Raw genomic sequence first — 12,854 nt, 5'->3', positions numbered from 1 at the left:
TGCAACTAGATTGCCTGCTACTTCTGTACAATGCAAACATCCGGCGTTTGCACATTGCATTTGCGACCCACATTTGGGATGTCGTTAGCACTGCAATGACATCTGCTGCAAATCGCAAGAGCAGTGCTTTTTGAAGAGGATGCGGGAAATGCACACAGATTTCCTGCACCTTGTCCTGATGTGAATGAGCCTTACAACAGATGCAGTAGAATGCGAGTATGAGTGCATATGCAGGAAAAATGAACGTTTCTCAATGAGCCTACATTACACCATTGTGCGGTTTTTATATGCATTAAAAAAAAGTCCAGCATGCTGCATCTGTATGCATTGCAAGGCACCACAAACACATTTAGTGCCGGTTCACACTGAAGCAGCACGACTTCGGGGGGCGACCTGTGAAGTCGCATGCAGCGCGACTTCGGCGCAACTTGCACAGACTTCATATAATGAATGTCTATGCAAGTCGCTCCGAGGTCGCCCCGAAGTAGTACAGGACCCTTTTTCTAAGTCGGAGTGACTTTTGTAGCTCCTATTAGAACGGGTCCTGTAGCAGTCAATGGATCGCGACGGACCGCTGACAAGTCGCAGCAGTGTGAATTAGCTCTTAAATGCAACTCAGTAAAACAAAACGATGCAAATGTATTACAAATCCATGTAAACACACATGCAGAACCACACACTCCATTGCGAATTCTTAAATACATAAGTCCCGGGTCACATATATGCGATGCGTGAACCCTGCGAATCCAATGCAGGTTCCCGCATCGCATTCAACACGCAGGCAGTTCACACTGCCATATGCGAATCGCTGGGGGTGTCAATACAAAGTTAATGACACCCCCGGATCAGTTCGCATATCGCAGTGCAAACTGTCAGTTTGGATATGAATTGGATCACATAGATGTGAACACCCATGCGATCTGATTCTGGTGCGGACCCAAAAAAGGGTCCTTTGCAAGTTGTGTCTGAATGCGAATTCAGCCAAACAATCTGTATGGCTGAATTTGCATTGCACAGGCATCGCATGTGATTTGCAAAGCAGTGCGCTCCAAATCACATGCGATGTCTGTCATCCCACATATGTGAACCTGGGACTGAATGCCTATAAAAGGATCACACCCATAAAACTCTTCTTGCATAATATTATGCGTGATCCTAGGTTCACACTGGTGCATGCAAAACACCGCATGTGATTGGCCCAGGAATCGCACCGCATTCCTACACACATCACATGCGATATCTGTATGGTTATACATTTTTGTATGGCTGAAAATCGCATCCGCACCAAAACTGCGATGCAATTCTGGCGATCGCACTGCATTATGCAATCTGTTTCGGGGGTGTCGTTAATATAACATTGACCCCCCCCCCCCCGGCAGATTGCACGGACGCTGTGAGATTGCTAAGCAGTGCGACACGGGGGGGAAAACACAGCCTCTCTTGTGCGTTTCCCGCATTGCATCAGTGTGGACCGGGGCTGAATAATGAACCTGGGCACATAATTTCCTATGTAGATTTTACACGACAGAACGCGGATTTCTGAGCACAACGCAGCTGTGTGCATAGGCCTGTAATCTACCATACCGCCATGACCGGGTACGGCGCACAGATCTGAACGCAGCGTTTTTACCTCAGTGTGTATGCGGTTTAACCTGCACTGTGCAAACTGTCGGGGTAATAAAACTCCCATATAATAATAATAATAATATAATGGGGCGGTAATATTCTGCCACATCCAGATAGGTAAAAATAAAACTAAACACTGTGCAGATTTGGACGCGTTTTTTCCACCGCTGTGTATGCGGTCTGAGTGTAGTCACATTATAAATATTATATCATACTAAGTGTAGTATGACACATGGGGGAACACTCTGCATTTCTTGTATAGAGGTGTATATATATATATATATATATATATATATATAAGGAAGCACTGATGGGGACAGACAGGGGATTAGGTTTTAGGAGGTTAGGTATAATTAGGGATTACATACTCTGTAATATTCTCTGCAGGTTCCCATTAAAGTCCAGAGCCCACTGATTCAATGTACAGGTAGCCAGGGTCACCTTCCTGCCTATAGTGTGCAGACAGAGGACAGACAGACACCATTTACTCTATACAGACAGACCAGTGCAGCCAGTATGACATTTCCTCCTCTGTACTGGTGGACCTCACCCATCTCATCACTTCCTGCCCCACACCATGCTAGTCAATCCCTGAAACATCTTCTTCCTCCCTTCAGTCATGTCACAAGGGGATAGAGAGTGAACGGCACAGCAGCGCTCTCTATTGCCACCTGCAGGCTGGAGGGAGGAGACAGTCTAGTCCTCCCTCCAGCTCTCTGTCGCTTCTCCCTGTCAGTGAGCATCAGGGATGAGCGGCCTCAATTACCAGCGCGCGGAGGTGGGCTCGCGCTTCCTCTGATTGGGGCAGGGGGCGGGCGGATGACGTCATATAAGGAACGCGAAGGCGGAGCGGCGCCATTTTGTAGTGTAGGTTGCCAGGGAGACGGAGCGTCTTCTCTCACTGCCGGCACAGAGCCCTATAGTGGATAGATCTGAGATTTCACCCACAGTTTCTACATCAAATCTCTTGTCTGTATCCAGGAGAGACGGTAAGTGTCATTAGTTGTCATCAGGGCCGTCTTTAATATTGTTTGGGCCCTGGGGAAGCATCTTCTTGCCCTCCCCCCCCCACTCCAAAAAACAAACACACACTCTGTACCCCCCTGTCCACAGCCACCTCTGTATGTCCTTGTCCACAGCCACATCTGGACCCCGCACCCTGTCCACAGCCACCTCTGTACCCAGCCAATTCTGTACCCCCCATCCTGTCCATAGCCACCTCTGTACCCCCACCCTGCCCACAGCCACCTCTGTACCCCCCACCCTGTCCACAGCCACCACTGTACCACAGCCACCTCTGTACCACAGCCACCTCTGTACCCCCCACCCTGTCCACAGCCACCACTGTACCACAGCCACCTCTGTACCACAGCCACCTCTGTACCCCCTACCCTGTCCACAGCCACCTCTGTACCACAGCCACCTCTGTACCCCCCATCCTGTCCATAGCCACTTCTGTACCCCCCACCCTGTCCACAGCCACCTCTGTACCACAGCCACCTCTGTACCCCCCACCCTGTCCATAGCCACCTCTGTACGACAGCCACCTCTGTACCGCCTCTTTACCACAGCCGCCTCTGTACCACAGCCACCTCTGTACCCCCCACCCTGTCCATAGCCATCTCTGTACGACAGCCACCTCTGTACCACCTCTGTACCACAGCCACCTCTGTACCCCCCACCCTGTCCATAGCCACCTCTGTACCACAGCCACCTCTGTACCACCTCTGTACCACAGCCACCTCTGTACCCTCAACCCTGTCCATAGCCACTTCTGTACCACAGCCACCTCTGTGCCACCTATGTACCACAGCCACCTCTGTACCACAGCCACCTCTGTACCCCCCACCCTGTCCATAGCCACCTCTGTACCACAGCCACCTCTGTACCCCCACCCTGTCCATAGCCACCTCTGTATCACCTCTGTACCACAGCCACCTCTGTATCACCTCTGTACCCCCCGCCTTGCCCACAACCACCTCTGTACCCCCCACCCTGCCCACAGCCACCTCTGTACCCCCACCCTGCCCACAGCCACCTCTGTGCCACCTCTGTACCACAGCCACCTCTGTGCTACCTCTGTACCACCTCTGTACCACAGCCACCTCTGTACCACAGCCACCTCTGTACCACAGCCACCTCTGCACCCCCCAACCCTGTCCATAGCCACCTCTGTGATTTGTATAGAGAAAAGCAACCGTACTCCCGTCTGAAAGTCTGAAGTATAAAATCCATTTATTGAAAATCCAAACGATAAAAGCAATCCATGATACAGTCAGAGACAGGGGATGAAGACACAGTTGACGCGTTTCACGAACTTACATTCGCTTAGTCATAACCATGTGAATACATGTGAAGTTACTGCTTAAATAGTAACGTGCACTCCCAAAGCTGGTCATTAATCATTGTTAATTGAGCACACAGTTGTAAATCACCAATGCTTGATTGTCAAAGTGGAGAGACATTCCAGCAGACTTCATGTATAAAAAGGAAAGAAAAGAGGGGGAAGGGGAAAAAAAGAGAAGGGAAAAAAAGAAACAGCACCAACCATAGCAGAATAATAGAAATACATGAAATGACATAAACAACAATGACATAAACAAAAAATTTAAAAAATTGTAAATGGAATAATATAAAGTAAAAACACATAGAGAAAATGAAATAAAATAAAAGAAATAGGGGACCAAATCAAAAAATACAAAAAAAACATATATACAGCTGGAATCGAATCCCAATAAATGAATGTGTCTTCATCCCCTGTTTCTGACTGTATCGTGGATTGCTTTTATCGTTTGGATTTTCAATAAACGTGTTTTATACTTCACACTTTCAGATGGGAGTGCGGTTGCTTTTCTCTATACAAATCATAGCTGCCTTGACTGCGGATCTTACTGGTACCCCGTCGTCCTGATTATGGGGACGTTTTTTTCACCTGAGCGGTTTTCCCTTCTTCCCCCTCTCTCCTTTTTAGTGCCATAGCCACCTCTGTACCACAGCCACCTCTGTATCACCTCTGTACTCCCACCCTGCCCACAGCCACCTCTGTACCCCCCACCCTGTCCATAGCCACCTCTGTACCACCGCCACCTCTGTACAACCTCTGTACCACAGCCACCTCTGTACCCCCCACCCTGTCCACAGCCACCTCTGTACCACAGCTCTGTACCCCCCCACCCTGTCCATAGCCACCTCTGTACTACAGCCACCTCTGTACCACAGCCACCTCTGTACTACAGCCACCTCTGTACCCCCACCCTGTCCACAGTCACCTCTGTACCACAGCCACCTCTGTACCTCCCCACCCTGCCCACAGCCACCTCTGTACCCCCACCCTGCCCACAGCCACCTCTGTACCACCTCTGTACCGCCACCCTTCCCACAGCCACCTCTGTACCCTCCCCCCCATCCACAGCCACCTCTGTACCCCCCACCCTGTCCATAGCCACCTCTGTACCACCGCCACCTCTGTACCACCTCTGTACCACAGCCACCTCTGTACCCCCCACCCTGTCCACAGCCACCTCTGTACCACAGCTCTGTACCCACACCCTGTCCATAGCCACCTCTGTACTACAGCCACCTCTGTACCACAGCCACCTCTGTACTACAGCCACCTCTGTACCACAGCCACCTCTGTACTACAGCCACCTCTGTACCCCCACCCTGTCCACAGTCACCTCTGTACTACAGCCACCTCTGTACCTCCCCACCCTGCCCACAGCCACCTCTGTACCCCCACCCTGCCCACAGCCACCTCTGTACCACCTCTGTACCGCCACCCTTCCCACAGCCACCTCTGTACCCTCCCCCCATCCACAGCCACCTCTGTACCCCCCACCCTGTCCATAGCCACCTCTGTACCACCGCCACCTCTGTACCACCTCTGTACCACAGCCACCTCTGTACCCCCCACCCTGTCCACAGCCACCTCTGTACCACAGCCCTGTCCATAGCCACCTCTGTACTACAGCCACCTCTGTACCACAGCCACCTCTGTACTACAGCCACCTCTGTACCCCCACCCTGTCCACAGTCACCTCTGTACCACAGCCACCTCTGTACCTCCCCACCCTGCCCACAGCCACCTCTGTACCACCTCTGTACCGCCACCCTTCCCACAGCCACCTCTGTACCCTCCCCCCCATCCACAGCCACCTCTGTACCCCCCACCCTGTCCATAGCCACCTCTGTACCACCGCCACCTCTGTACCACCTCTGTACCACAGCCACCTCTGTACCCCCCACCCTGTCCACAGCCACCTCTGTACCACAGCTCTGTACCCACACCCTGTCCATAGCCACCTCTGTACTACAGCCACCTCTGTACCACAGCCACCTCTGTACTACAGCCACCTCTGTACCCCCACCCTATCCACAGTCACCTCTGTACCACAGCCACCTCTGTACCTCCCCACCCTGCCTACAGCCACCTCTGTACCCCCACCCTGCCCACAGCCACCTCTGTACCACCTCTGTACCGCCACCCTTCCCACAGCCACCTCTGTACCCTCCCCCCCATCCACAGCCACCTCTGTACCCCCACCCTGCCCACAGCCACCTCTGTACCACCTCTGTACCCCCACCCTGCCCACAGCCAACTCTGTACCCCCACCCTGCCCACAGCCACCTCTGTACCCCCCCCCCCATCCACAGCCACCTCTGTATTCCCCTTTTGTAGTTCTCACCTCTTTTTTAAACAAATTCACCCCACTCCTTCTCATCCTCACAGCGATGCTGCACCATTCTGTTATGTGTGCGCGCTCTTTTTCCAACACACACTCTGCAGTCTCCGCCTATCAGATCCGTAGCTAGCATACAGCCAGAACACTTCACTCACTGTTCTGTGCTGTGCTATAGAAGTCAAAGGTGGGAGGGGGCGGTGGAGCACGGAGAGCAGCTCTGACTCACTCCCTGTCAGGACGAGCTACACACAGAACCCACAGCTGTCGCTTCTCCCCGGCCCTGTTAGTGTGTCCGCTTGTGTTAACCTGCCTGGAAGAGAAAACAGGGGAGGACGGGACAGCTGTATTTGTGACTGCCAAACCAGAAGAGCTATTTGAGGGCAGCACGGGCTCCAGGAGCAGCTACTTTGGGGCCCCCCAACAATACCAGGGCCCGTGGCAGATGCCCCTTTTGACCTGCGTTAAAGACGGCCCTGGTTGTCATGTCACCTCACCAGTGAGGCCGGTGTCCTGTGGAATAATGCATCCGAGGAACTGCGCATGCTCAGTAAATGACGTCACTCCAGCGGAGATCAGCTGGCGGTGAGGACACTGGCATGCGCAGTTTGTTGGATGCATTATCCGAGGAGAGACAGAGGGGGGAGGGAATAGAATGTAATGTCAGATTCTGCCTCGCTCTCTGCACTATCTGCGCATGCGCCCGACGGAAATCTATTCTTATTGGGCGGATTATTCTTATTTGAGATTCTTATTGGCAAATGACGGGAATATTGTCTGATTACAGAACACACAGCTCTTATCGGGGCACATTAAAGGGGCACTCTTACCGCAATAATAAAGGGGAACTTTGATCAGGATACATAAAGGGGCACTCTGACGGGGACACACAGGATGTGAAGGAGGACTCTGGCGGGGACACGACCACAGGCTGGATGACGGCGGGGACCACAGGCTGGATGACGGCAGGGACCACAGGCTGAATGACAGCGGGGACCACAGGCTGAATGACGGGGGGACACACCCCTTGCATGCCAAATGGTCAGTGCTTATCCCTGGGGATTTCACAGCGGCTGTAGCATGAAGATGGTGGATCTGTCAGTGGGGTGGCCACATGAGTGGTTAGAGGAGTGGGGGGCCCACTCATGTTACTCTAGGTGCAGTCACAGTAGGTGAACATTGAGGGGCCAGGGTCCTGAATTTGGCACAGAGATAGGGGAGGTCTACCTCTGGGGGCCTCTAGTATCCCTGTGCCAAATTTGGTGCTCCTAGCCCCCAGGGTCAGGTCAGCTTGGAGCAGTGTGGCAAGCTTGGAGAGGGCACAGTTGCAGGGCCACAGCTCGGGCCCTGAACATGTCCGGGGAGTCCACATGTGGTAGGGAGGTAGAGAAGGTTTACCATTACCATCCCAAAAATGTTGGGGTCATTAGCCAAAAATATCTTTGTCAAATTTTAGCTCAGCATTCAATCTCCAATTCAAAACTCTGGGAGTCTTATTTGTTTTTAAAGTTACGGATATTGGTGCATGGTCCGAAAGTACCTGTGTCCCAATCCGTGCTTGTGATAGGTTATCTATATCCCGTTGTGTGATAAATAGATAATCGATACGTGCGTATCTATTGTGTATTGCTGAGTAATGGGTAAAATCTCTGTCATCCGGATGTAAAGTCCTCCAAGAATCTACCAAATTCAATGAATGAATTAATTCTTTTATCCGGGCCAGGGTCTTATAACGTATGCATGAACTTCTATTTGAGGTATCCTGCAGTGGATGAAGGGGGATATTTAAATCTCCCCCCATTATCACCCGTCCTCTAGCAAATCCCATGAGCATATTTACCATTTTCTGGCAGAACCCCCATTGTGACCTGTTCGGGAAGTATACACTTGCGAGAGTCGTGGGAACCCCGGCATATATTCCTCTCACAAATGCGTATCTTCCATTAGGGTCCAATAAAGATGTATCCACCTGGAAACCCGCCGTCTTGCTAATCAATATAGATACCCCTTTTGTTTTATCTATAGGATTAGTTGCGTGAAACGCCGTGGAGAAATATGCTGAAGTCAATTTCGGAACGCTAGTTTGTTTAAAATGTGTCTCCTGCAAAAATACAAAGTGTGGTTTCACTTTTTTCAATTCTCTAAGCACAAAATGTCTTTTTCTGGAATATTTAGGCCTTGTATGTTATGGGATAATACAGTAACATGTTTGCCTGCCGATTTATAAGTCATGGTTAATACCTTATTTCAGTTACTCTCGTCCGACTCGGTGCCTCACTATCTCTTCCTGCCCTTCACCTAAGACCAAATAGACAAACCCCAAAAAAAAAACAAAAAAACAAAAAAAAAACACCCCACTAGTATAACCCAGTGATAAGCAAAGCTTTAATCAGGGGCGTAACTACAGGGGTTGCAGGGGTTGCAATCGCTACCGGGCCCCATGCTCCAGGGGGCCCGATAGCAAACCAGTGGGTGAACTTCTAGGATCTCAAAGGTCACACTTGCGACCGGGCCCTGGCATTTCACCACTGTGGGGAGTCCCCAAGATTGCAGGAAGGGGGCCCACTGCAGAACTTGTGAAAGGATCCTGATGCGGGTCCATAATAAAAGGCCATGCAATGAGATTAAAGAGCCCCAGGATTAGTGGGAAGAGCCCCGGGCTTGAAGGGAAGGGCCCCGGCCAGGGGTCTGGGGGGCCCTTCATGGTTTCTTGCATCGGGGCCCTGAAGGTTCTAGTTACGCCTCTGGCTTTAATAATGGATAGTACTCTGCCTTAAGAAAGGAGTATCTAGGTTCCAAAATCACAGAGTAACTAAATGTCTGTGATTAAGTTTTCAGAAAAAGAAAACGGGGGTGTTACTCGGTTCTCAGTTTAGAACCGAGCAAAACCCCTGGTGGGGGTTTGTGGGAGTCTAGCACGAATAAGAAAAGCACTCAGTACAAGTGCCGATGGACCCAAAAAAAAAAGAAAAAAAAAGGGGAAAAGGAACACCAACTCCCTTTTCATACTCCACATCAGCACTGACTCACAAATTATTTTATTTATAATAACTATAACACATGGGGCACAGCTCCTTCAAAAGAAAAAATGTTTATGAAGGAGACGGTGAATTAGTAAGGGACAAGGGGAAAGAGATAGAAAAAGAAAAAGAAAAAAGGGGAAGAGGGGGTTGGGACTCCTCCCCCCCCCCCCACTCTCCCCCTTCATCTTATCTCAACTTAGCTTATATCAAAAACATACATTTCCTCATTTTATAGACATGCCCCAGTATCATTAGACTGGGCCAAAAAGCCCAGCCGAAAAAAAAAGAAAAATATTTTCTCTCTCTCCCTCCCCCCATTCTCCCCCCCCCCCCCCTCCCGTCTCCTTCTATGCTTGGCTACTTCAAAATATTTTTTTTTTTTTTTTTACCCTCTGTCTTCTTTTTACTGCAGAGTGTCTCTGTTACTACTTTCCAGATCTATTACTCCTGCTTTTCTTATTCTGGGGTCTTTTTTCTGGTGATTGTATAGGTGAACGTCCAACATCCTCGATTAATATAGGTAGTTTATACTCCTGATACCACTCCGGAAGTTCCATTACTGGTATCTGTAACCCTTCACAGAATTCACTTAAGTCATTGGGAGATCTAAGAGTATGCATTTTGCCCTGTAAAGTCACTGTTAATGCAAAGGGAAACCTCCATTGATATTTCAAATCTTTTTCATGCAAAACTGTTAAAAGGGGACGTAAGGCTCTTCTATTCCTCAGAGTGATCTGAGAAAGATCCTGGAATATCTGAACCTGTGTTTCTTTATATTTAATTTCTCCTTTTTGTCTTGCTTTAAACATAACCTCCTCTTTCACTTGAAGGCTTTGAAAACAACATATAATGTCTCTTGGAGGCCCACTGTCTGCGCCTTTGGCCCGCAGTGTTCTATGTACACGTACAAAATCAATTGTTGCATCTTCATGTCTCTCCAATAATGAATTAAACATTTTCTGTAAGGTTTGATGTATTTGATCTTGCATAACGTCCTCCGGAATACCTCTTATTCTCAGATTACAGCGCCTCCCTCTGTTATCTAAATCCTCCAGACTCTTATTAATCTCAATCAGATGCACCGCATGGGAAACGGCTATATGCTCTAGTCTCCCAATTGACCTGTCTCTATGGGCACCTGCCTGTTCCACCACCAAAAACTGCTCAGAGAGTTTAAGGAAGTCCGTTTTTAGATCCGTAATGGCCGCTGACAAAGTGGACTTAATATCTGCCGCAATATTATTCATCACGGTAAGTGTAAGAGGGGGATCCTCCACGGACCCTTTGCTTACCCCTTCCTCCGATGAGGGTTGGGAGTACTCACTACTTTCCTCATCTCCGTCCGTCAGCGCCATCTTGTCCGCCCTCATGCCGCCCCTCGTGGCTGTTTGGGACTTGAATAGATCCGAAATGTTGCGGTTTGTCATCGCCAAGGATGTCCGCTGTTGCTTGCTGCTCTGTGCGGTGTGGTGTGTATGGCGGGACACCCTGCCCATCGTCCGCAGCCGCCTATGGCGCCAAGCCTCACGCCTCTGTTATGGAGCCGCTCACCTCCCGCTACTCCTCAGTGTGCTACCTTCCGCATCGTGCGTCAAGCCACGCCCTCCTAGGGTAGTGATTCTAACTGCATGGGGGTTGGGCTTCTGAGGATGCCGACTTTTTTAACACTAAACAATATCCTACTTTTTTTTTTGTAAAAATCCATACACATCCAGTAGGTAATGACCCTGTTACCTATTTTTCAATAACTCATTTCTTACTTTGTTTTTCTGCTTCCTTGTTCTGTAACATCCTCCATGAGATCCCACACCTCTCCTTTTCCTCTTCACTTCTTTTTTGGAACGAGCAGTGCACCTTAGTTACAGTTATGTTCACTGCTCCATGTACACTGCAAAGCCCATAGCCTAGAGTCCACTGCCCACCGCCCATAGCCTAGAGTCCACTGCCCACCGCCCATAGCCTAGAGTCCACTGCCCACCGCCCATAGCCTACAGTCCACTGCCCACCGCCCATAGCCTACAGTCCACTGCCCACAGCCTACAGTCCACGGCCCACCGCCCATAGCCTGCAGTCCATGGCCCACTGCTCATAGCCTACAGTCCACAGCCCACCGCCCATTCCTCAAAAGTCCTACCCCCACAGCAGGAAGTCGGAACACAAAAAAAAAATATGGAGATTTGGAGGAGTCTGAGATCTGTAAAAATCACTTTTTTAGAGCCCACAGCCCGCAGCCCAAAACCCGCAGCCCAAAAACCTGCAGACTACAGCCCAAAACCCACAGCCCAGAACCTGCAGCCCAAAGCCCGCAGACCACTACCCAAACCCACAGCTAGCAGCCCAAAACCCATTTCAGGAAGTTAGATCAGAAAAAAGATAAAATAAATAGATATGTGGAGGAGTCTGAGATCAGTAAAAAGTATTTTAACAGGTAAAGAACACTGTCTCCCTCTAATATTGTAAAGCGCTGCGTAAATTGCTGGCGCTATAGAAATCCTTAATAATAATAATAATAATAAAGAACACATACCTGAATTAAATATATATATTTTAACCGGTTCCAGACCGCCCGCTGCAGATATACTGCGGCAGGCAGTAGGGCTACGTTGGTCGCGAGCATGGCTTGGGGGCACGCGGGAGCACGCCCTCCGTTTCCACGATGGTCTGATTCGGTACAGGACCGATCAGTCATCAAGTCAATGTTTTTTGGCCTGGTCCTGGTGATCAGTTCTGACCAATGGCAGACCGTCCTGTGTTTTGTAAACACAGGCACAGGAAATGCTGCTCTCTTCCCTCGTGGAGATCTTTTCGGTTCCAGCTTGAGAGGAGAGAGCATCTAACCGTGAATACACCAATCACTACACATACACCACCTCAGATAGGCACATTTAACCCCCTGATCACCCCCAGTTAACTCTTTCACTCCCTTTCATAGTGCACACTATATACAGCGTATAGCTGTTTTGCTGATTACTGTAATAGTGTGCCTTCATTTAGGTTTAGTGACCGTTCTTTTCTGTCCCAAATAGGTTTAGGGTACCCGCCATCCCCCCCAATAAAGATTTAACCCCCCTGATCAGCCCCAGTTAACCCCTTCATGCCCTGTCACAGTGTCAGTTTTATAGTGTACCGATCTTTTTTCCGATCACTATATTAGTGTCACAGGGGACATTAGTTAGCGTTAACGCTAGTTAGCGTCAATCTAGGACAGCGTCATATCCCCGCCGCATATTTAGAAATACAATGTAACCCTTTGATTGCCAGTGACACACACATACACGCACTATACACCTCCATTACTAGTACAGTGTCTGAATGGCTCAATATCTTTGATCTGATCAGAAATGTACTAGGGTCCCCAATAGTTTAGGGTTCCCAAAACGCAGCGTTAGCAGGATCGGCCACAACACCTGCCAGCACCTGTGTTTAGCCCCTCCGCCCAGCCCACCCCACCCAAGCAAGTGCAGTAATCAATAGATTACTGTCATTTCCAAAACACAAAGCCGCAGCGTTAGCAGAGTCAGGCCTG

General features: G+C 49.7%; 1 protein-coding gene across 1 annotated transcript in view; it reads right to left on the bottom strand.

Moving 5' to 3' along the window:
• Positions 1 to 8,167, bottom strand: part of LOC309565910 (glutamine-dependent NAD(+) synthetase-like) — a gene marked incomplete at both ends in the record, with an annotated part of 74,805 nt that extends 66,638 nt beyond the window's left edge. The window contains 2 exons of the mRNA XM_082270939.1: positions 1,995 to 2,075; positions 8,146 to 8,167. Of these exons, the coding sequence (XP_082127065.1) occupies positions 1,995 to 2,075; positions 8,146 to 8,167 (103 nt within the window). The remainder of the gene's footprint in view (positions 1 to 1,994; positions 2,076 to 8,145) is intronic.
• Positions 8,168 to 12,854: the final 4,687 nt, after the last annotated feature.

Source organism: Pelophylax lessonae (assembly GCF_965119305.1).
Source record: "Pelophylax lessonae genome assembly, chromosome: 10".
NCBI classification, from domain to species: domain Eukaryota; kingdom Metazoa; phylum Chordata; class Amphibia; order Anura; family Ranidae; genus Pelophylax; species Pelophylax lessonae.
Note: the sequence above shows the minus strand (reverse complement) of the source record. Positions and strands in the feature narration are given on the sequence as shown.